Consider the following 25,456-nt stretch of genomic DNA (forward strand, 5'->3'; position numbering starts at 1 on the left):
TGTTACTTTTAATTCCCTCATCTAAATCATTAATATCTATTGTAAACAGCTGTGGTCCCAGCACTGAACCCTGCGGTACCCGACGGGTCACAGAGTACCGTGGAACTACTGGGTTAAAATAAGTGACTACATATTTGTAGTCCCCAGTTCTAGTTCTGTACCCTGGTGTGAGATAGACTATGATTAGCCTCAGCTAGTGGTGACCCTCAGCAATCCCCTGTTCTAGATTCTCTCAAGGCGAAATCAATCTACTCCACATCCACCTTGTCAAGACAATTGGGATCTTAGATGTTTCAGTGAAGTCCCCTTTCAATCTTCCGATCTCCAACGGATACAAGCAGGACCATTTCAGGCAGTAGTCCAGTAAGCTTTTTTTTCAGGTTGGAGGAACAACACCTTATATTCTGTCTGGGTAGCCTCCAACCTGATGGCATGAACATCGACTTCTCTAACTTCTGCTAATGCCCCACCTCCCCCTCGTACTCCATCCATTATTTATTTTTACACACACATTCTTTCTCTCACTCTCCTTTTTTTTCCCCTCTGTCCCTCTGACTATACCCCTTGCCCATCCTCTGGGTCCCCCCCACCCTTTGTCTTTCTCCCCGGAAATCCTGTCCCATGATCCTCTCATATCCCCTTTGCCAATCACCTGTCCAGCTCTTGGCTCCATCCCTCCCCCTCCTGTCTTCTCCTATCATTTTGGATCTCCCCTCCCCCTCCCACTTTCAAATCTCTTACTAGCTCTTCTTTCAGTTAGTTCTGAGAAAGGGCCTCGGCCTGAAACTTCGACTGTACCTCTTCCTAGAGATGCTGCCTGGCCTGCTGCATTCACCAGCAACTTTGATGTGTGTTGCTTGAATTTCCAGCATCTGCAGAATTCCTGTTGTTAACTTTTTCTGAACTGTTTTCAACATGTTAACTTAAATACTGTATCCTAACTGGTCTCAAAAGTAGGGAGCTTGTATTTCAGTAAAGTGATATCTCATTCAATTAAAATACTATATAAACTCCCTACTTGTCAATAAACAGTAAAATTGTGTTTGCTTTCCTGCTCCTTGCCGTACCTGAGCTTTGTTTTTGTGTGAATCATAGAGCAATTGTACTCCCAGGTCCTTCTGCATGCATTAAGATGTCAAATTTCTGTACGGCAGCAACCTTGCAGGGCTTTGTATGTGGGAGGGCTCATCCAGTGGCAATTGGCACTGCTGATCATTGATGGAGAGCCGCCAAGAGTCATTGTGACCTGTCACCATTAGCTGAGGCTAATCGCGGTCTGCCTGACACCAGGGTACAGAATGCAGCTTCCAGCCACCGTCTGGGCCTGCTGCAGCCTATGGGACTTCTACTTCCAGCAATCACTCTGTGATCAGAGGACTGGGCAGAACTAGAAGCTTTGCAAGAGATGTCACACCTGAGAAATGCAAGTCAGGATCTCAGGCTTGCATCCCACCTTGGCTGCAAAGGTTCCTAGAGAGCAGAGATTGTTGTTGTGGATCCAAAGGCATATCTGCACCTTCTGGCATTTATTAAAATTGGTGCATGCCAGCTAGAGCAGTCTGTAAGTAATCTGTTATTTCACTTGGATAGGGTTAGTGTAAAAGGGGGGGACTTGATTTATAAACTCTCCTGCTGCTATTTTAGGTTTGTTGATTCGCGGAGAAAAGAAGGGGGTTGACTGTCCAGGTGCACGGTCTTGACCCGAAATAACAGCTTGCAGCATTGGCCTGCACAGCTGCCTGGCCGCTGAGCTCTTCTAGCGGAGTTGTTTCTGTCCAGGGCCTTTTGTTTTATTTAGTTCCTTGGTCTTGCTTTGGCTGCTCAACCGTTCCACTCCAGTGCAGAATTTCCTGAAACCACCCCCAGTTCACTGGAAGTGAGGGCCAGTTGCCGGCACGTGACCGCCCCACCCCAGTACGCAACATTCCCATGAGCCAGGTGCCTTGCAGTCTGTTTCGCGCCCTGCACCGAGCATTGGAGACTGGAAAGCCTCAGCCTGGGGCTCTTTCGCTGGGGGATAAATCCTGTTGAGCTAATTACCTCCACGTAATTGACCATGAAAACTGATGTGCTGTCTCATTTGGGTTGCGTGGATTAAAAGGATTATGCATGGATGGAGCTTTCTGAAGTGCTGTTTTGTTGACCCTCGGCCAAATCCATGAGGTTAGAGTTGGAGCAGTAAAGGCTCTGCTTCCTGGGCATTCTGCCGCACCATTTGCTAATTGTGAGATTGGAGACACTTGAGGATCCTAGAGCATGCGGACACTTTCTATTCTGAGTAGACACTGATTATTGAGCGCCTAATCCTGCACCACCCCTAACCACAGTCTCATTAAGCACCCCCTCCCCCAGATTCTGACTGTATCCTCACCTGCTCTCTAGGGTTTATTTTCAGTGGCCATTTCTCCTACTAAACCACCTCTGTTGGGGATGTGGAAGGAAAATGGAGCAGAGGGTGGATGCCTGTAAGGTCAGAGGGAGAGCTCCACACACACAGCCCTCCAGGCTGGGATTGTACCCACAATAAAAAGGAGCAAAATGAGGCCATTCAGCCCATGAAGTCTGCTCCACCATTCAATGAGACTCCACCCCCCAACCTGCCAATCGATCTGAACTCTATTGAATACAGGCCCAGCACCCTCATACAGTCCTCTCATGTTGAGCTTTTCATTCCTGGGAACAGTCTTGTGAACTTACTCTGGACTGTCTGCACAACCTGCACGTGCTTCCTCGTTTGCCCCCTCCCCCCCCCCGAAATTGCTCGTGTATCCCAAATGCTGTCTGACCAATGCCGTAAAACCTCAGCAGTACATCCTTGCTGTTATGTTCTGTTCCTCACGTCGCAGGTGTCGCAAGGCCGCAGCTTTTCGAGTTGCCACGGTGCTGCCCCTTTGGGCAGTGATCAGTGTGCACTTGTCCATCCTGACTGAGCTCCACACTGATCAAATTGACAAGGTGCAGTATATTCATTCAGAAACCTGAACCGCTGCTCTTGCCCATTCATTCCTCTTTCCCACAGTGTCATTGCTATTAATAATGCAGGAATGAGGCAGGTTAATTGGGTCAGAGTGACATTTTAAAAGAAGCAGCCTGACATTACTTTTGTGAATGTGTTTTTCATCAGTGGGTAAAATGGTGGGGCCTAGGGCTTTGGAATTGGCAGTTTCTGTGATTTAAAAGTAATGGATTGCAACCCCCCCCCCACCCCAGATTAATCAGTTTTCTACTAACAGTGCCTTGAAGTTTTTAGCCCCCACAGATATTTTCACATTTTACTGTCTCATTTTTCTAAATTTAAAATATTTAAAGGAGGTTTTATTTTAAAGCTAATCTACAAAACATTGTGCATCATGTCAAATCAAAAGAAAAAATCTGAAACCTCTCAACAATTAAAAAAAAACAAAATTGTGAGGCTGAAAAAGTATTCGTCCCCTTTGTAATTACTGCACTAATTTTCCTCTGGTGCGATATTGTATATTACTTTCCCAACTCGTCCAGTTTTTTGATGTAGAAAATTGGAGGATCACCTGAATACCCTCTCTTTGTAAGGTCCAACAGCAAGGGAGATTTTCAGCAGACCAAACCAAAATGAAGACAAAAGAGCATTCAAGACAAATCAGGGAAATAATAACAGGAGCACTAATCTGGGGAAGGGTACAAGACTATCTCAAAGGCACTGAACACATGTTGGAGCTCAGTCCAGTCCGTCGTGAATCAGTGGAAAAGATATGAAACCACAGCCACAGTGCCGAGGTCAGGCCGCCCCGTCACCGGAGAAAAATATTACCTGTAAACGAGGCCACTCTGACACCAACAGTCACTCCGAGTGAGCTACATCTCCACAAACCCGATAACTTGTGTAAGGAGGGGCAAGATCCAAGAAAGGCAAGTGTTGGACCTGGTTAATGAAGGTGTGGGCCAGATCAAAGTGGCAGGGTTGCATGACACTGAACCTCAAGTGACAAGATCAAGAAGCACAAGAGGGCTGATTCACCCACTGCCCGAATAGTCTCAGCCTAACCTCACAGTGACACTCTCTTCATTCTCCCGGTCCACGAAATGCCAATCAAAAAAGGCCCAGATACCCAAAAGGCAAGAGAGAACCAGTAAGTTAAACCCAAACTACTGAACTCAGGTGGAGTGATACTGAATCCTCAGTAAACACTGTCAATTTAACCAATGCAATCCTGGGCATACAGATGCCAGGTAATGATGTTTAAAAATATAATTACCCTCAGAAATACATGCCTGTCATTACCTTGGTCCATGGGATAAACACAAGCCGGGCCCGATCAACCCTGGCTGGGTCACCTCAGAGACAGTGTCTAATAACTAAACCACCCAATGACCTGAGGATGCATTACTGAAGATGAACAACTTCATGGCCCCATAATCTCTAAGACCTTGCACAAAAACAGTACTTATGGAAGAGTGGCAAGGAGAAGCCCTGTCTTTTTAAAAAAAAAAGGAACCTTGCCCATAAAGACTTTACCAATGTCACTTAGAAGATATTGTAGAGATGTGGAAGAAATTATTGTGTTCGGATGAGACTAAAGTGGAACATTCTGACCTCAACACTAAGCAGCACATGTGGCGTAAATCTGATACTGTGCATCGGCCAGGTAACACCATTCCCACTGTAAAGTACGGTGGAGGTAGCATCGTGCTATGGGGATGCTTTTCAGCAGCGGGGACTGGAATTCTGGTCAGTGTTGATGGGAAGGTTAATGCTGCTAAATATAGAGATCTTGGATAAAAACCCTGCTAGCCTCTGCCAGAAAGCTTAAACTGGGGAGGAAGCTTTGTCTTTCAGCAGGACAATGACCCAAGGCACATTGCCGGGGCAACCATGGAGTGGCTTCAAATGATGAAAATTGATATTCTTGAGTGACCCAGTCAGAGTCGTGACTTTAACCTGATCGGATATCTCTGGCATGACCTCAGGATTGCTGTCCACCGCCACTCCCCAACTCACCTGGCAATTTTGCAAGGGGGGATGCGAAAATCTTGCTCTATCATGTGCAAAGCTAATGGAGACATATCCAAAAAAAAACCACTAGCTGTATAGCTGCGAGAGTTGGTTTAGCTAGTACAGAGCAAAGAGGATAAATACTTTTGAGCTGCTGACATATCAGTTTTTGAATTTTCAGTTTTTAATGCTTTACAATTTTCCCTGAATTTTGGGCTCCACTGTGAAAAAGGAGCCTGTGATTCACAGGTACAAGCTCTCATTTAAATTGATGAAAATCTGTGGTCGTCGCACTCATTTATGTGAACAAAGGGGTTGGGGGCCGAATACTTTTACAAGGCACTCTAGGTGGAGAGGTGTTTCTCCACAAGTTATCGCAGTATCGTTCAGCAAGTTTGATATCAGTTGACACATTTCTGCAACGTTCTCGGTGAATGCTCAGTAATTTTGCAACATAGTGTTACTGTGGCAGGATTCAGCCTGCTGCCAGCATGATTTTTTTAAAATATATATATATAATGGGAGAGTTTGCAAGATAAAACTATGTCATAGTTGATAGAATATTCCTGAAACATTGGAATTGGAAAGTGAGACTCAGCACCATTATGCACTGTGGCATTGAACGGTGTGCTTTAATCTGGGGAGAAGCCGTTGTGCCCAAAAGTAATTTTGAAATGGCTGTTCAGTTAATTTCTGCACACTACCAGCCTGCTCTGGTCGGCTGTGTGAGTTGCCACACTTCTATAGTGTTTCCTTGGGTTTTGGAGCACAAGGAGGCACTTTATTTCGGTTGGGGCACATCTGCATGTCTCCTGCAACATGGGAGGCTGAAGAAGCGTAACCACCAATCTAATTGTTACCCTGGGGAGATGTGCCAACTGAGCGCTGAGCCATGCGTGGGAGTTGAGACCTTAGCATCATAGTGGCTTGTAGAGACTGCGTTTGGCTCCCAAAACTGGGTTGTCAGGGTTGCTGTTAAACACTTCTCCCACTTCCAATGTAGCTTCAAAGTGAAGCTGCCATCGTGTGTCTCATGGTAGCGAGAAGGTTGCTGCTGGCTGTAGCAATGCCCCATCTCTGTGAATTTAAAAGTCTAATGGCTTGTAGATAGAAGCTGTCCCATAGCCTGTTGGTCCTGGCTTTAACGCTGCAGTACTGTCTGCCAGACGGAAACAGCTGAAGCAGTTTAAGGTTGGGGTGACTGGTGTCCCCAATGATCTTCCAGGCCTTCTTTCTGCACCTGCTCCTGTAAATGTCCTCAGTGGAGGGAAGTTCACGTCCACAGATACACTGGGCTGTCCGTACCACTCTCTGCAGTGCCCAGCGATCAAGGTTTCTTTAAGTGTCAATTGATGGTTAAACCTGTGCCTCCTTTTTCCTGACCAGAACCTCAATATTTTTTATCAACTCAGTTTCCCATAATCCTGCCAGCCCTGCCCTTCACTTTAACATTAACATGCTACCCCTGAGCATACTTTTAGAAACTTGCCTGGAGTCTTTTTGCCAGTTAACAATCTGCCCTAATCAACCTTTGCAAGCCTCTGGTCTAAAACCATCAGAGTTACCCTTCCTCCAATTTAGTACTTTAACTGGTAGATCAGCCAATCGTCTTCCATCACTAGTTTAACTTGGTCACTTGATCCGAACATACTCCCCCACTGCTACTTGTCCGCCCTCCTTTCCTAAGAGATTGAGAGTAGCTTCTTCACTAGGGCCATCTACATATTCCTTCAGATCATCTTGCACGTGGATAGTGGATTGCCTCGTGTATTGGGAAACCTGTCGGAGATCTTGAGGTCAGTGGGGTAAAGTATTGAGGATTTTGGCTTTGTTACAGGCTGGACCCAATCGAATTGACTGATTTTAGTAGTAAGAGAGCAGCCAACACAGTTGCTGAGTGTTGCCAAGATGAGGGATATTCACCTGTACAATTACCTGCGTAGGCCCACAAAACTTTGCCCAGCGATTGCATCATTTCATGCGTAGCTACCCAGAAGAAGCAGCCCACGTCTGCAGCAGGAGGAGATGATCAGTACTGGGGGTGGGGTGGGAGGGTTGGGGAGGGAGATGATGGAAATAACAGATCACACATCACCTGTGGAAAGAAAAAGTTAGTTAATGTTTCTGTTTGCCATTTCTTCTGAATTGTGCCTTGTTTAGACAAACTAGAAAGATGGGTTATCTGAAATTATTGAATTCAATAGGACTCCAAGGGCTGTAACTTGTCCTATCAGAAGATGAGATGCTTTCCCTCAAACTAATGCCCACCTCCAGTGAATTCCAAATGTATTGGGGCAGGAGTGAAAGACAACTGGAAGTTCAGGTTCAGCATTAGATTTAATATTCCTTTTTTCAATCTGCTGAGTTTTTCCACCATACTCTTACTACAGAATTCCAACATCTACTGTTTTATGTATCTTCCAGTTCCAGCACTTTTTCTCTCCTTTTTCCTCCGTCTCCTTTCATCACCTTCAGCTTAGCTGTGAAGTCTTAACCATCCTTATGCACGTTATTGGGGGCGTAAAGTTGGAGAGGTGAGTGTCTCTGTGGTTTAAAGCAAGTTTGATTTCTGACATTTCCCATTTATGAGCAGGGGTCACAGGTCTGAAAGGTCAAAGCATCCCTCCCCCTCCCCCTCCCCCTCCCCCTCCCCCTCCCCCTCCCCCTCCCCCTCCCCCTCCCCCTCCCAAAATGTCCACTGTACTCTTTTCCAGAGATTCTGCTCGACCTGCTGAATTCCTCCAGCATTTTGTGTGTTTCTTGGATTTCCAGCATCTGCAGATTTTCTCTTGTTTCTGAAAGGTCAATACTTGTTTTCTCTGCATCCGGGACGTGTGAGCTGACAGCTATTTCCAGGATTTTCTATTTTTATTTTGGGTGTCCGGTATCTAGTTTTGTTTTCTTTCTGGCAACGTTTAGGCTGGTTTGATAAGTAGCAAGTTCTATTCATGATGTGGAGATGCCAGGCAATGGCTGTCTCCACTGGGGAAAGTGTAATTCTCTACCCTTGAATGTCCAACACATTGTTTTCACCTAAAATCATTACCATCAGGGACCTGAGTGGAATAACTATTATGGCTGCAGGAGCAGTCCAGAAACTGAGTAACCTCTAAACCAGAGGTTCCCAACCTTTTTTATGGCGTAGAGCAAGGGGTCCCAGGTTGGGAACCCCTATTCCCAGGAGTATACCACCTCCCAACGCCTGTCTGCAAGTATCAACACTCAAACCATGCCAAGTTCCAACAACACCCACAAAGTTGTTGGCGTGGTCGTGTAGACAATGCAACACTATTCCCCGACTGTGGTTTGATTCCAGCCGCTGTCCGTAAGTAGTTGGTACGTTCTCCCCGTGTTTCTAGCCTGATTTTCTTCCCGCATTTCAAGGACTTGCGACTCGGGTTAGTGAGTTGTGAGCATGCTATGTTGGCTTGTGTGGGTTGTCCTCGGTGCGGTCCTAAGTCTGCATCGGTCGTTGACCCAATTGGCACAATTCACTGTGTCTGTGTGTCGATGTACATGTGAGAAATAAAGCTGATCTTTTATCTTTAAGTCTCAACACAGTCCAGGACAAATCAACCCTTTCCCCATCCTAAACATTCTGTCTTTCCACCGTAGCCAAAGTTGCAATGATTAACAAGCTGCGCCCCACATATACCCTGAGGGAGTGGGCACCTTTTCAATCTTGTATTAGCTTTCACTAAGCTGCGCTATACCTCTGATCTGAGGTTTCCTGCACCAAGACCGAACTGTGTTGCTAAAATGTCCGTGCCCCCTCTGTTTCTGACAAGAGGATGAAAATTTGCAACCATGTTTACATTATACCAAACTGCAGGCTGGAGGAAGATGTGAGGATGACTACAAACATTGGTGACAAGGAATGTGGCCAAGGGATTGTACAGCACTGCAAAAGGTCCTTCACCCCAACTTGTCCACACTGGTCCAATTGCTTAACTGAGTTAGTCCCATTTGCCCATAACTAGTCCATTCAGCCCATTAAGCTTTTACCATTTGTTCATGGCTGATTTATTTCCCTCTCAACCCATTCTCCTGCCTTGTCCCTGCAACCTTTGATACACTTGCTAATCGAGAACCTATCAACCTCTGCTTTAACTATAGCCAAATGACGTGGCCTCCCCAGCAAACAACAGGAATTCTGCAGATGCTGGAAATTCAAGCAATACACATCAAAGTTGCTGGTGAACGCAGCAGGCCAGGCAGCATCTCTAGGAAGAGGTACAGTCGACGTTTCAGGCCGAGACCCTTCGTCAGGACTAACTGAAGGAAGAGTTAGTAAGAGATTTGAAAGTGGGAAGGGGAGGGGGAGATCCAAAGTGATAGGAGAAGACGGGAGGGGGAGGGATAGAGCCAAGAGCTGGACAGGTGATTGGCAAAAGTGATATGAGAGGATCATGGGACAGGAGGCCCAGGGAGAAAGACAAAGGGGGGGGAGGAACCCAGAGGATGGGCAAGGGGTATAGTCAGAGGGACAGAGGGAGAAAAAGGAGAGTGAGAGAAGGAATGTGTGTGTGTGTATATATATAACGGATGGGGTACGAGGTGGAGGTGGGACATTAGTGGAAGTTAGAGAAGTCGATGTTCACGCCATCGGGTTGGAGGCTACCCAGACAGAATATAAGGTGTTATTCCTCCAACCTGAGTGTGGCTTCATCTTTACAGTAGAGGAGGCCGTGGATAGACATGTCAGAATGGGAATGGGATGTGGAATTAAAATGTGTGGCCACTGGGAGATCCTGCTTTCTCTGGCGGACAGAGCGTAGGTGTTCAGCAAAGCGGTCTCCCAGACTGCGTTGGGTCTCGCCAATATATAGAAGGCCAGATCGGGAGCACCGGACGCAGTATGTTATGAAATGCATGTTATTCCTTGCTGAGTTTCAGTCTGGACAATTGAACAGCCAGGGGGCTTTCTAATGTTCTGTGTTGCTAAGATCTTTGGGAGTGGTGCTGCATGTTTGATGCCCTCCTCCCTCTCGAAGTAGCCAGACTGTTCTCACTGATCGCTTTCTACCCAGTCGTGCTGCATTCCATGGGGACTGTTGACTATCGCAGTCTTCTCTGGGAAGAGTTGATTTGTGCAAATAAAACCTGGGGAGTCAACAGCATCTGCCCACCGTTCTCTGCAGACCTAGTGTGGAGCATTGCTATAAAACACCGTACATTCTTGAATCATGAAGTCAGTCACAAGAGACTGCGGGTGTCGGGATATGGAGCAACAAACAGTCTGCTGGGGAAAGTCGGCGGGTCGAGCAGTGTCTCTTTGGGGTGGGGTCGGGGTGAAGCAGCAATCGGTGCAGGGTTTTGATGTGAAACATCGACCCTGCCTTTCCTCGCACATGTTGTTTTGCATTTGTCTGACCGAAGCAACTCGGTTACCCAGGACATAGGAGATGATCAGTTAAAGTGACACTGGTAAAGTCTTTTTTTTAATCTGGGGACTACTCATTCAGCAGAGCAAGATTTAGAAAGTACAGGCAGAAACGAGAGTGACAGCTGGTGTTAACCCGGCACCATCTGCCACCCTGTCTGATGCTACTGGGTGCTTAGAATGCAGGACCTGAATCCTCGCGTGCAAAGACGCCCAGTATGGTTCACTGCATGGCGTGTGCATGACCGTAGTCCTGAGGGCTTCTGTGGTGCCAGTCTTATCCGTCTTAACTAGCTGAGCCATCATCTACATCTACATATCACTCTTCAGTCTGCTGACTCATGTTTTGTTCTATCTTGTGATTTCGATAAACTGCCTAATGCTTGGAAATTACTGTGTTGGCTGCTCTTACTGTATTAAAGGTCACTCTCTAATGTATTTCTATCTGGTGTTTCCTGCTGTTAACTGATGTGTTTACGGTCTAGTGATCTAGATTCCTTTAATGAATATCTGACCAGACTAGACAGGCTAAATTTCCTAATGTCGTACTAAATAAAATGGAAGACTGAAAACATGGTGTATTTGACTTGGCTGTGCCCTCTCTCTCCAGTATTGTGGTGAATTAATTTCCAGGCTACTGCTGTGAGCGGTGGCATGAAAGTACTGTTTTCTTTCATCATTGCACAAACTCTGACAGTGGGACAAGCGGTGGGACGAGTAATGAGGGAATCAAGTCAGACAGTGTCCAGGAGTTCTCTGGGTGTGAGTAGCTTCACGTGAGTCACTGGGCCGCTGGGTCCCGTGGGCCTTGGTCGGCCAGGCTCTAGGTGTAGGTGTGTGCGCACAAGCTTTTTGAAGCCAATGCCATGAGGTTTAGGAGAATTACGCCATTCGGCCCATCAAGTCTGCTCTGCCATTTCATCATGGCTGATCTATTTCCCTCTCAGCCCCAATCTCCTACCTTCTCTGCATAACCTTTCATGCCCTGACTAATCTGGAACCTACCAAGCTCTGCCTTAAATAAATCCAGCGACCTGGCCTCCCTAGTCGCCTGTGGGAACAAATTCCACAGATTCACCACTCTGGTGAAAGCAATTACTCTTCATTTCCATTCTAAATGGATGCCCCTCTATTCTGAGACTGTGCCTTCTGGTCCTAGATGCCTGCACCATAGGAAACCCCCTCTCCACTTCCACTCCACTTTCAACATTTGATAGGTTTCAGTGGATAGGATTCTCTCCTCACTCTTCTGAACTCCAGTGAGTACAGGCCCAGAGCCATTAATTGGTCCTCGTACGTTAACCTTTTCATTCTCAGAATCATTCTCCTGAAGCTCATCAGTGCATCCTTTTTTAGATGAGGGGGCCCAAATCTGCTCCAAGTGAGGTTTTTACCAGGGCCTTATAAAGCCTCAGAATTACATCCTTGCTCTTATATTCTAGTCCTCTCACAATGAATGCTAACATTGCATTTGCCTTCCTCACCAATGGCTTCACCTGCAAATTGAATTGGATTGACTTTATTACTTACATCGTTCCTATACATGAGGAGTAAAAATCTTCGTTACATCTCCATTCAAATGTGCAATTATAGTAATTTATAATAAACAGTATGTACAACAGGATAGTCAATATAACATCGAAATACAGTTACGTCAGTATGAATTAAGTAGTCTGATGGCCTGGTGGAAGAAGCTGTCCCGGAGCCTGATGGTCCAGGCTTTTATGCCATGGTACCGTTTCCCGGATGGTAGCAGCTGGAACAGTTTGTGGTTGGGGTGACTTGGGTCCCCAATGATCCTTCGGACCCTTTTTACACACCTGTCTCTGTAAGTGTCCTGAATCATGAGAAGTTCACATCCACAGATGCGCTGGCTTGTCTGCACCACTCTCTGCAGAGTCCTGTGATTAAGGGAGATACAGTTCCCATACCAGGCAGTGATGCAGCTGATCAGGATGCTCTCAGTTGTGCCCCTATGGAAAATTCTTAGAATTTGGGGGCCCAACTTCTTTAACCGTCTGGGGTGAAAGGTGCTGTTGTTCACCACACGACCAGTATGTACAGACCACGAGAGGTCCTTGGTGATGTTTATGCTGAGGAACTTAAAGCTGTTCACCCTCTCAACCCCAGATCCATTGATGTCTATAGTGGTTAGCCTGTTAGCATTCCTCCTGTAGTCCACAACCAGCTCCTTTGTTTTTGCAACATTGAGGGAGAGGTTATTTTCTTGACACCACTGTGTCAGGGTGATGACTTCTTCTCTGTAGGCTGCCTCATTATTATTTGAGATTAGGCCAATCAGTGTAGTGTCATCAGCTGCCAGCGATTTGACAGGAAGTCCAGGATCCAGCTATAGAAGGCAGCTTCCCTAAAATGAACCTTTAGGGAATCCTGCATGATGACCTTTGCACCTCAGATCTTTGAATTTTTTGCGTTGAATGGTTTCAAGTTGCCGGATGCAGATGGGTGTAGAGTCAGCTATCAGTTGACTGAACAAGCTGGAAAAATTCAATTTTTACATTGCCAATGGTGGCTCCATTCTCATCAACCACTTGACCTTGGGGGTAAAATGGGAGTAACATCTTGAACTTTGTGCATCTCTGCATTTCGTTGAGTTTTTGAAAAATATTTTGGATTTACTCATGGGATGAGCTAGCATTTATTGTTAATCTAAATTGGCCCCAAAATGATGGGTTGCAAAGTAATTTCATTCAACCATGGGTTTTGGATAATATATAGTTCAGTGAGGGTAAGTATGTCAGATTCCTTCCCTGAGGAAAATCAACAATCTGACCGGCTTTTAATTTAATTTTTAAAAAAAGGCGTGTTTCAGTATGGAACTTAAATGGGTAACCATTAATGATGAGATCTGAACTCGTGTTTTCAGATCAACAGACTCATCCCAGTTTCCATTCCTGTGAAGTAGCCAGAAAGCTGTCTCCATCAACACTGAGAGGCAGAATGTCATCTGGGTAAGGCACATTAATATTTTGGCAACGAGTGACCTCACCCCTGACAGTCCACTGCTTCCCAGTGGGTGCAGGTCAGGGGTCCGAGAACATCGCCCACTTGCCAAGTTGATGGCCTGTATGCTTGGCAATCTGTCCTCCACCTTTCACCTACCCTCCCTCCCTCAACCAGCACACTGCAACTGCAGGCCTCTTCCATTTCCATGACTTCTGCCACCAAGTGGAATAAGGATTACGACAACGGAACACCACCCAGAGACCATCTGGCATTGGGAATCTTCATTGCTGCTAAAGTAGAGTCTATGTCCACCGTACCCATCTGTAACATGCGATCAAAGAAACAAGTTCTTAAACCTGAAATTTACCGTCAAAGTATTTTCTGTTCAATGGACTTGCATCACTTGCCCAGCCTTGTTTAGCTGAGGCCTTCAACCCAATTCAGATTATGAAGTCGGGTTTGCCACAAAGAATGAGAATATTACAGCTCTGCATGATGGGTGGCCAAAGGGCAGCACAGTGATGTAGCGCTTTACACAGCACCGGTGACCCAGACTCAGTGCCCGCTACTGCTGGTAAGGTGTTGGTATGTTCGGGACTGCTGGGCATCAAGGGCCTTTTCTGCTCTGTAGCCCAATAAATAAATCTAGGGTGTCGGGGCTAAAAGGTCGCATTAGCACATTATAACTTTTCTTTCTTTCTTTTTAACCAGATGAAGTATGTGGAAGAAACCTTTCCAGGGAGCAATGAAGAAGTTCTGCTAATGTGCATTGGGATCTCGTCAGGTGTTGGACGGTTGTTATTTGGTCGGTTGGCGGATTGCCTACGTGGTGCAAATAAAGTTTTCCTTCAGGTAGGGTGGTTTGTGCTTTGGGGGTGGTGGGGGTGGCAGGGAGGGACCTGGCCGACACCAACCCATTGATGAGTATCTGAGAGGGAGGGTAATTAGATTGATGACTAAAATTAGATGTAATACAGCTGATTTGCCGTCCAATATGTGAAGGCTTTGCAACTTTTACTGACTAGCTGGGTTCGGGGTAGAATGGCCAAGCCACGAGCAAGGTTTGGGTGTTGCTGATGGCAGCTGCTGACAGACATTGCCTATCAGCAGGGTCTGCTTGCTTCAGAAGGCTTTTGACAAGGTCCCACACAGGAGATTAGTGTGCAAACTTAAAGCACACGGTATTGGGGGTAAGGTATTGGTGTGGGTGGAGAGTTGGTTAGCGGACAGGAAGCAAAGAGTGGGATAAACGGGACCTTTTCAGAATGGCAGGCAGTGACTAGTGGGGTACCGCAAGGCTCAGTGCTGGGACCCCAGTTGTTTACAATATATATTAATGACTTGGATGAGGGAATTAAATGCAGCATCTCCAAGTTTGCGGATGACACGAAGCTGGGTGGCAGTGTTAGCTGTGAGGAGGATGCTAAGAGGATGCAGGGTGACTTGGATAGGTTGGGTGAGTGGGCAAATTCATGGCAGATGCAATTTAATGTGGATAAATGTGAAGTTATCCACTTTGGTGGCAAAAATAGGAAAACAGATTATTATCTGAATGGTGGCCGATTAGGAAAGGGGGAGGTGCAACATGACCTGGGTGTCATTATACACCAGTCATTGAAAGTGGGCATGCAGGTACAGCAGGCGGTGAAAAAGGCGAATGGTATGCTGGCATTTATAGCGAGAGGATTTGAGTACAGGAGCAGGGAGGTACTACTGCAGTTGTACAAGGCCTTGGTGAGACCGCACCTGGAGTATTGTGTGCAGTTTTGGTCCCCTAATCTGAGGAAAGACATCCTTGCCATAGAGGGAGTACAGAGAAGGTTCACCAGATTGATTCCTGGGATGGCAGGACTTTCATATGAAGAAAGAATGGATGAACTGGGCTTGTACTCGTTGGAATTTAGAAGATTGAGGGGGGATCTGATTGAAACGTATAAGATCCTAAAGGGATTGGACAGGCTAGATGCAGGAAGATTGTTCCCGATGTTGGGGAAGTCCAGAACGAGGGGTCACAGTTTGAGGATAGAGGGGAAACCTTTTAGGACTGAGATTAGGAAAAACTTCTTCACACAGAGAGTGGTGAATCTGTGGAATTCTCTGCCACAGGAAACAGTTGAGGCCAGTTCATTGGCTATATTTAAGAGGGAGTTAGATATGGCCCTTGTGGCTAAAGGGATCGGGGGTATGGAGGGAAGGCTGGTACAGGGTTCTGAGTTGGATGATCAGCCATGATCATAATAAATGGCGGTGCAGGCTCGAAGGGCCGAATGGCCTACTCCTGCACCTCTTTTCTATGTTTCTATGTTTATGGGAGACTCAGTGGCTGTCATGTGAGTTGGGTAACCTGTCAATGGGTGGAACGTTGCCACGGAGATCTACAGTCATGGTGTAGTACAGGTTGGATGTGGGCTTCTTGGCCCATCCAGTTCATGCTGACCATGGTATCCTTCCAATTTCCTGCACTTGACTTGTGTCCTCTAAGCCAAAGGTATCAAGGTTGGTAGGTTAATTGGTCATTGTAAATGGTCCTGTGATTAGGCTGGGATTAAATTGGGGGATTGTCCTAGCCAAGTGCTTCGTAAATGACACTATCCTATGGCAGCTCATTCCACGTACTCTTTACTCTCTCTGTGGGGGGAAAAGCTGCCCCCTTTTAAATCTTTTCCCTTCTCACACTAAGCCTGTGGTCTTTAATTTTGGAGTGAGGTAAAAATTTGTCAACATCTATCCCTCATACAACTGTGTTTGTTTTGTACCTGAAGTGCTCTGGAGAAGGAGCAAGGTGTGATTCCACTCGTGCACATGGGAGAGGAGCTGCGGGGCACTCCCTGAGAGTTGTTTGAAGTTTGAAACTGTCAGTGCAGAAGTTACAGAGAGGGCTGCTTGCTTTCCTCTGTGTTTGTTTATTTACTGAGATACGACGCGGAGTAGGCCCTTCTTGCCCTTTTGAGCCATGCTGCCCATAAATCCCCCTGGCCTAATCACAGGACCATTTTACAATGACCAACTAACCTACCAACTGGTATGCCTTTGGACTGTGGGAGGAAACCAGAGCACCCGGAGGAAACCCACGCGTTGACAGGGAGAACGTACAAACTCCTTAAAAGAAAAAAGTACAACAACACCAAAAGACTCATTAAACAATTATGAACAATTAAGTTGATTGTCAATTCAAACTATTATAATTAAGCTAAATCTGAACCTATCTCTCTGGTGGCATAATTGCTAAGGAAATGGTGTCTTGCCATTGTACTGTTGGTGCACACGGTGTACAGCGGGGAGAAGAGTGAACTTGGCAGTGATGATCAGGTGTACAGAAGTGGAGGCCTTTGTTTGTGCAATAAGAGTCCGCAACTCTCTGTGGTAAATGTCAGATAGAATGTTCATCTTACCACTTCCACGTTGAGCAGCAATTTATTTGCAGAAGTCCCAGGAAAATTTATTTGGCTTTGCAATTACTTGTACTAATGCTCGCTCACTGTATTGCAAGAGTGGTCTGTAAGTGAAAACGCTTGCACTGTGCTTAGTGTTGCAGAGCAGAGAAGAGAATGTTATGCATCGATCTTTCATTTGCAGGTGGGGTCATTCTTTGTGATTGGCCTGATGTCCATGATGATTCCTGTTTGCCGAGCTTTTGGTGGTCTCATCGCTGTTTGCCTTTTCATGGGTCTCTTTGATGGCTGTTTCATCTCAATCATGGCCCCCATTGCTTTTGAGCTTGTGGGTTCGGAGAACGTGTCCCAGGCAATAGGATTCCTCCTCGGGCTGATGTCTATACCAATAACATCTGGACCACCAATTGCAGGTAATCTCCAAAACCATCCTGAGATGACCTTTATTACATTATTTGATATTAAGACTCTCCAATATGTAAGTAGGTGAGGCATGTTTTGTGTACAGAGGCTTAGACCTGTGCTAACAAAAGAGGAAGCCACCTCATTAACAATCAAGAAATGTTCATTAGGGTTTGTTCAATAGCTCCATTTAATAGCAAAGAATGTATACAATATACAGCCTGAAATTCTTGTTCTTCACAGACATCCACAAAAGCAGAAGAGTGTCCCAAAGAATGGAAAAGGAAATTGCCTTTTAAATTCACGAAGAGCATAGGCCATCAACTTTTTGCTGTTGATGTTTCTGTAGCAGGCAATTTCTTTTTTAAGAGGTTGAGTGGCTAGTTCGACGCTCAACCCAGCATGGATGGAGGGCGTCCCTGGGGAGCCGGCTGGGTTCGAACTCAGGAGCCTTCGTCCGAAGTCCAGCGCTGATGCCTCTACGCCACCAGCAGGCTAACCACACCCCTCCCCCCCCAAAGAATGAGTGACAGTTAAAATGTTAGAATCCCAAAGCCCCACCCTCCCACACACAAGCAACAGCAAAGCATCAACCCTTCCCCAACCCACCCCCATATACTGCAGCAAAAAGCATTAGCATGCTCCACCCACCAAGCAAGCAATAGCAAAGACCCCAGTAAAGACCATGATCTGCAGTACAACAAAAACTAATCATTCACCCAACAATTTGACATACCACAGGTTCGTCCCCTCTCCCCCCTCCCCCCTCCCTCCCCCGAGCAAAAGGGGAGTCTTAACAAAACAACTCGCGGATTTATAAAAGTCTGTCATGACAACAGTGTTAATGTGCTATAGAGCCACCTTGTGGTGGTTGAGTGAAACAGCAAGGACATTGGGGCCCAAAGCTAAGTTACAAGGTTGGTTTTAAGGAGATTGAGAATGAATTTGAGAACTTAAAGGGTTATAAAGATGTGATTAAAATCAAGGGATGAGAACTGGGAGAGGTATGTTCTCCTCAGGTCATTGGAGGGCAGTACAACCAGGTTCAAACTCTGGTGCTCTCTGTGTGGGTTTCCTCTTTGTGTTCTTTCTGGTTTTATCCCAGATCCCAAAGACATAAGAGCATAGAAAATAGAACAGTACAGCACAGGAACAGGCTGTTTGGCCCACAGTGTTGTGCAGAATTAGCTTTGAACTTAAAAAAAAAACCCAAAAACCTAATCCCTCCAACCTGTATAACATCCATATCCCTCTATCTACCTCACATCCATGTGCCTATCCAATTGTCTCTTAAAAGCCTGTAATGTATTTGCCTCCTACCACCATGCCAGGCAGTGCAGTCAAGACATCCAGCACTCTCTGAGTTAAAAAAAAACACTGGCCTTTCACATCCCTTTTGAACATACCCCCGCCTCACCTCAATGCATGCCCTCTGGTATAAACATTTCTACCCTAGGGGGAAAAAAAAGATGCTCCCTGTCTACTTGATCTGTGCCTCTCATAATCTTATAAAGGGATAGTCTTCTCTAGCCACTCAATGAGACCATAAGACAGACTAGCAAAATTAGACCATTCGTCCCATCGAGTCTTCTCCATCACTGGATCATAGCTGATTTATTTTCTCGCTCAACCCAGTCAAGAACTTATCAACCTCTGCTTTAAATGTACTCAAATAACTTGACCAGCACAACCATCCGTGGCGATGAATTCCAGATTCACCACTCTCTGGCTAAAGAAGTTCCTCCTCCTCTCCATTCCACATGGACATCCCACTATTCTGAGTCTGTGCCCTCCATGATAGGAAACATCCACTCCATCTCGGGCTTTCCATCTTCAATAGGGTTCAATGAGATTCTCTCCTCATTCCTCTAAACTTCAGTGAGTAGAGGGCCAAATCCACCAAACGCTCCTCATATGTTAACTCTTTCAGTCCCAAAATCATTCTTCTGAGCAAGTTGTTTGATACGTTAATTGGTCACCATACATTATACTTCCCAGCCACCTTCAGAAAGGATAGAGGTTAAAATAATGATGGGCACAGATAAAGTGAATAGACAAAGTCTTTTACCCAGGGTGGGAGAGACTAAAACAACAGGACATCAATTCAAAGTGGAAGGGAAAATATTTTGAAGTCCTGAAGGGCAACTTTTTTCCACACAGAATGTGGTGGGTGTATGGAATGAGCTACCAGAGGAGGTCGTCAAGGCTGGTGTAATTATAACTTTTAAAAGGCATTTGGACATTAAAGGTTGGTTAAGAAGATAAGGGCCAAAGGCTGGTAAATGAGACTAGCTCAGTTAGGTGACTAAGTTGGCGTGGACAAGATGGACCAAAGGGTTTGTTTCAGTGTGTGGTTTGGGAATTTCAGACTAACTGAATTTTAGGCTATTTGTTTATTGATTGATTAATGCTGGATCAGTTTAAAGATGTACAACCATCTTCTCCTGCTACCTCTTTGCACATTTTGATTTCCAGAATGGCTGATTTGTAATAAAGAAAAGAAACTATTGCTTATATGCTGCCTTAAGATTTGGAACCTAACTGGGATTTTCATGAACCCACGCAGTGCCTCTCAGAACTGAAATTCAAATGTGCAGAACAGGCGGGGATCTCTCTGCCTATTATTTGTTATAAGAAGAAACTGGTGCAGTTTGCGGTTTCGTGTAAGGAAAATGGGATTTGGAGAATTTGTTAAACTGACACAAAGTAACAGTTAAAATATAAAGCATTATGTGGAGACTGGTTATAATCTGGAACTCTGCCTGTGTGGGTGACAGAAAGGAGGGTCTACCTCACCTTTCAAATGGGAACTGGAAAAGTATTTACTAACGGAGGAGCACTTTCAGGGTTGAGCTGAGTCAAGGGAAATTTAAGAAATGTAAATTCTGTTTCTCATAAATCTGCTGGAACTCTTTGAAAATGTGACAAATAGATAAGGGGGGATCAGTGGATGCAGAATATTTGGATTTCCAAAAGGGCATGTAGAATTTTGGGGAATGTATTGGCATAGATTGTGCAGAGAGTGCAGTGTGAGAACAAACAGGTCATTTAAGGCCTGGCAAGCTGTAACTAGTGGGACATTGCAGTTTCAGTGTTGGGGCTCTGGCTTTTCACAAAGTGATCAAATGTCATCTGCTGAACTTGTAGGACCGGAGGAGAAGAGGTCAAATTGGGTGGATGGAGTCACTCTGTTAAGAACTGTCATGGAATCAACGGGTCAAATGTCATCTAAGTCAATACTATACAAATCACTTAAAAAGAAATTTGGGGGCTGAGCATGCAGTATTGAGAAATTGCACTGATAGATGAATGAAGTAAGACTATCCAACTTGTCTTGTGATCACGTTGACTTACTTCTCTCCCTTCCCAGGTTTTCTGCGTGACATGTTGGGAAACTACGATCTTGCCTTTTACCTGGCTGGTGTGCCGCCATTCGTTGGAGGTGCAATTCTTTGTACCATCCCGTGGATCCAATACAGGAAGCGCAAGCAACAGGAACAGCAGGCGGAAATGGCGGGAGAAACTGCAACCAAGATGCTGGATCAGAATTCCACAAACATCCCCCTGCAGGGCAGTGGCGAATCACAGAAGGAATGTGCAACCACTATTTGACATCACGTTTCCTCCCGTCAGACTGACAGTGTTCACGATTTTACAGATTATTTTATTTGAACTTTTTCTTGTTGTCACAACAAACTATTAGGAATTCTCTATGGGGAAAACAAAGGCAAATCTATGCCAATGACAAATTTTTAAAATGTATAATTCTGTTTAGGGAAGGATTATTGGATAAGTTGTACATTTGGCTATTTTTGTTCTCTAATTTAACTTCTTGAACTTCATTGTTATTCTCCAATCAAAGCTAAGTTTATAACAGTATCACTGTTGATCTGGTTTACTTGATTATTCCTCCAAGTATTCTGAGGAGAGGCTGATTTCAAAGAACAATAATGTCCTCAGGAACATTTCAACCGGCCAGTGTGATCTACTAGTGAGACGCTGGAAGCCACATTTTTAATTTTTCAAAGTGAGTATATTGTAAACAGTTGTTCCTGCAAAAAAAAGCCTCCATAGATTTAGAATCTTAAATACTGTGGGGGAATTGTCCAGGATCTCAACGTAGCTACTTACTCCTAGTACTCTGGGGATAACTGGAAATTCCTGATGTGGCTTTACTTTCCAATATAAAACTATGATTTTGAAAGTGTTAGCACTGACCTGGTCTGGTGGGAGAGGGAAGAGTTGGTGGTGAACGATGAATATTGCTGACGTGTGGGACGGTGAGCAGGGCTCCATTTGGTGGTCAAGAAGCTCCCGTGACTGCTAGATGCTTTAAATAGTCGAAAACCTCCTATTACACCACCTGCTTGCCACCAGTGTTCACTGCCATCGGTCTTGTTTGAGCAGGGTTTGTTTTTGGCATGAGTGCAGCCCTTTAGGTGCTGGAGCTTTTCCCCTGACAGGGGCTTTCCGCGAGTCTGAATTTGGGTTTATCCTGATGTGCAGGGTCGATGCCAATAGAGGCAGTTAACATCCAGCCATGCCGTGTAGCCAGGTTACACATCGGCCACAGTCTCACTGAATCACTGAGGTCAGGCTGGACTGTTAAACTGTTCCCATCTTCTCCTGACCTACCAATGACGCTGCCTTGGCAGCTCTGCGCAGGGCGAACAAAACTGCTGTAAAAATGCAGCTGAGGCAATTCGATGTGGAACAAGACAGGGGAAAACGCTACATGAATTAAAACAAAGGGAGGCAAACTTTATTGCGACCACATTGTGGTCACACAATTGACTTGCTAATACGTTTACACAGAGCTATTCATTGTAACAGCAGCAGTCATGATTTAGAATATGCAATCAATTGATTCCTTAAGGACCTTTTCCCCCTCCTGTTTGTAGTTTTGTAGAAATTCAATATTTTATTCGAAGTAAGCGAAGTTTTTAGATTGGGTGCAGACTCCAAGGGGAAAATGGTTTATCGTCCTCTGGTGCTACCCAAGCCGCAGTTCACTACCCAGGCTCTCCCCACCTCTGTTGTTGATGCATTTTAGTATGTCAGATAGGTTTGGTACTGTTGTGAACTTCTTGTCTGACATGAACTGACCTATACACTTTTTGAACAGTTCCCATATACACAGTATCTGTAGACTACCTCATCAAATTTGAGCGATGCAGCTACTGCAATCTGAAGCATTTGATTGAAGTAATGAATGACTGAGTACACAAGACATTGGATTGGGTGGGGGAGGAGGAGTGCAAGGTTTTTTATAATGTCTGTTTATATACTTGCATTCGAGCTCAGTGTATATGCCCAGCTACTCAGCAGAACAGGAATTTGGTTCAGTTTTTTGCAATTGCATCATAAATAATGTCTTGCACACTGATTATTTCTTACTAGTCTATCAAAAGGTCTCAGATGAGTTTCCCTAATCACCTGCCGGGGCTGAGGGAGGAGCGGGGGTGAAAGGGAGAATCGAAAGCTACAAATCTTCAAAGAACTGCTAGGTAGAAAATACCTCTACACTGGTATGTAATGTGTCATCTGGCATGTATACAGATAGCCCACGATGTACAAATTTCTTTAATACACTAGTCATGTTTCATTGCCTCTCCCAATCAACTCATTCTGAGGTTTGTACAGTTCTTCAGTTTAAAGAAATATATATATATATATAACTTGTATATTACTGAAGTTATTTTTAAGTTAGTATCTAATATACTCCAAAGTACATTGGCATCTGTAGACTATACCATTAAATTCACAAATATTCGATGGGCATTTTGCCCACACAGAACCTTTCTAGAGGCTTGAGCCACAATATTCATGATGAGTTCACCTCATATGAAGTGTAAAGGCATGATATCCCAAAAATGGATCCCAACAACTAAGCTCATCTATTGAGTCTGTTGACTTAAGGGACAGAGTGCTCCTATTTTGTTTTTTGATGATCCTGGCTTACTCAAATCATCATCATGCAATGGCCTCCCAAACCTCTCCATTTGTCTGAGACTCTGTTGTCACTCCCTTTTCCAATCTTTGACCTCTCATTGACTGCTACCTGATCTATCACTGCCCCCTCTCAACTCCATTTATCCCAGCTTTTAGCCAGGGTCTTCAACACCTGTTATAAAGCCCTTCCCCAGCACTCTTAAAAACCAAAGCTTAAGGCTGCCTTGGGATTACTCTTTGAAATTTGCTCCATTAGCCTCTTAACTCTCTGCATTTAAGAGTCTACGACAGAAAAGACCCTTTGATTTTGCAGGCACGACATGTAAAACAGCACTCAAAGATGGTGTGAGCAATGCAAACCACATCCGCCACATTCTTTCTCAGGCCTGAGGCAGCTGCGTGTTTTTATGCAATCCAACCAATCCAATCTCAACAATGCCAGCACACCTCCTGCGCGTAAAGTCTAACTGCATTGCAGGATATCAGCACAAGTGACTGCAAGTGATTAAATATCGCAGGGTGATTCTTTTATTTTTGTAAAATAGTCATCATTTGGAAAATTAACCTTGTGGTGGGTTTTACATTGGTGAGAGGTTGCCACAAATTGAAACATTCCAAAGAAGAAGTTTTGTTTTAGATGCATTCAATGAAGAAGTAAATTATTACTTAGTTCCCAATGTATAGAGTGTACCAAATATCCTAGAGCATTTTAAAGTATATGTGTTGTAATTTCTTGAGAAATTCATTCAAAGCAATGGTAATTGATGAAGTTCCTGGATTCAGCCAGGTGATCTTTGGAGACCAGCTATAGTTATGAAAGGATCGTTCCCAATTAATATGGTTCCACATAGAAGCAACAAAGACAGCAGCTTGTGTTTGGAAAATAACAACAGGTCTTATCTTAGAAAGTGTAAATCTTTCTAACATTATTGACTGGTAAAATGATATCACTCACACTAAGCAGTTTGAACCTTGATTGAATGCTACCAAGAGTAGGGTAAAGTTCTTCTCCCTATTTTTGATGAAGTTGTAAACAGAAAAGAGTGCAGATGTTGCATCCCCCGTGCCACAACTACTTGTGCAAACATTAAGTTACGGGGCAGAATGAATGCAAGATCCCATGTCCGGCTGGCTGTAGCAGGAGGCCATGCATTTGCCATGTGCTTTTAAAGATCCACAGAAGGTCAAGTTTGAGGTGTGCAGATATCTGAGGATATTGCTCAGTGTGTTAGTGTCAAGTATAGTTATGTCTGTTTGAGATTTCAGGTAGCATGGAGTCTGATAGCACAGGTATTTATATAAATGCCAAAACCAATTACAGTATAGAGTCCAACATTTCAGGGTCTCCATTCTAGTTATTCTCATCCATTCAGCAGCTTAAAGACAGGAGTATAATGACAACTGTGTTGGAATACCTCAGATGTATTTTTTATTCTGACATTCTAAGGAGCTCATTGCTGATCATTGGCTTAATGCTCTTGACTCTGTCACATGATTGTCAAGCGTTGCAATATGACAAACTGCTGTTTGTAATGATCTCATGCCTTTTGTGGTGGAACTGGTTTCCACGCTGTTTGTTATATTTTACTTCCATCCATTTAGAAATTTTAATTTGTGTATTTTTTTTTAAAATCCTGAATTATGAGCAGATGCTGTCCAAATTACTTGTTAATCTTTTCTCAAATCTATGTAGCTGTTCTCAGTAACTTTGAATTGCTGTTTTGCTCAAAAAGATACGCACTTTGATCAAGCAAATTCTGTCTCTTTCTTGCTATTCTCATTGTCAGAAACTGTCATGTTGCAAACTCCTGTCATTGTGTTAACTTGTGGGGTGTTTCTTACCTACACTCACTGCTGAAGGTGCCAATCATTAATGTGCCCTAAATTTACAGGCAATGATCATCTGGGCTTGTGTTATTTGGTAAACTTCACATTCAGTCAAGAATTTTGGGCATGCGTTACAGGGAATTCCCTGCAACTGGAAAAACTGCATTTGTCGTTTAATCATTCATTAATTGTTGCTTCTTTGCTATTATGCAAAGTTTGAATCTGCTAATAATTGCAATAACTTCAATAAAAATAAGTTTACAAGAGAAGCAGGTTATCTGTATACTGGTAAAATCATTTACCAACACTGTTTTCAATATGTGTTGTAATGTGTAGTCCTCAGATCATCTTTGTAAATCATACCGTATGTCATTATTTCATCTGTGAATTCTTTTTAATTGATTTTTTTTTAAAAAATCCAAACTTGTGAAGAACAATCTGTTTAAGAGCAAATGGAATTCAAGGAATTTTTGTAGAAATATTTCTTGTTTCTAAAAGGAACACTTAAATTGGAAAAATGCAATAAAATATACAAACGTAAAATTGAATTTGAAAAATGTCATG

The 25,456-nt window shown here is 44.4% G+C and overlaps 1 protein-coding gene across 1 annotated transcript in view; it reads left to right on the plus strand.

The window, feature by feature from the left end:
- The window catches only part of slc16a10 (solute carrier family 16 member 10), a 93,101-nt gene extending 67,675 nt beyond the window's left edge, over positions 1-25,426 (plus strand). The window contains exons 4-6 of the mRNA XM_072246582.1: positions 14,031-14,171; positions 16,896-17,124; positions 20,484-25,426. Of these exons, the coding sequence (XP_072102683.1) occupies positions 14,031-14,171; positions 16,896-17,124; positions 20,484-20,725 (612 nt within the window). The 3' untranslated portion in view covers positions 20,726-25,426. The remainder of the gene's footprint in view (positions 1-14,030; positions 14,172-16,895; positions 17,125-20,483) is intronic.
- The last annotated feature ends 30 nt before the right edge of the window (positions 25,427-25,456 follow it).

Source organism: Mobula birostris, chromosome 2, assembly GCF_030028105.1.
Source record: "Mobula birostris isolate sMobBir1 chromosome 2, sMobBir1.hap1, whole genome shotgun sequence".
Classification (NCBI taxonomy): Eukaryota; Metazoa; Chordata; class Chondrichthyes; order Myliobatiformes; family Myliobatidae; genus Mobula; species Mobula birostris.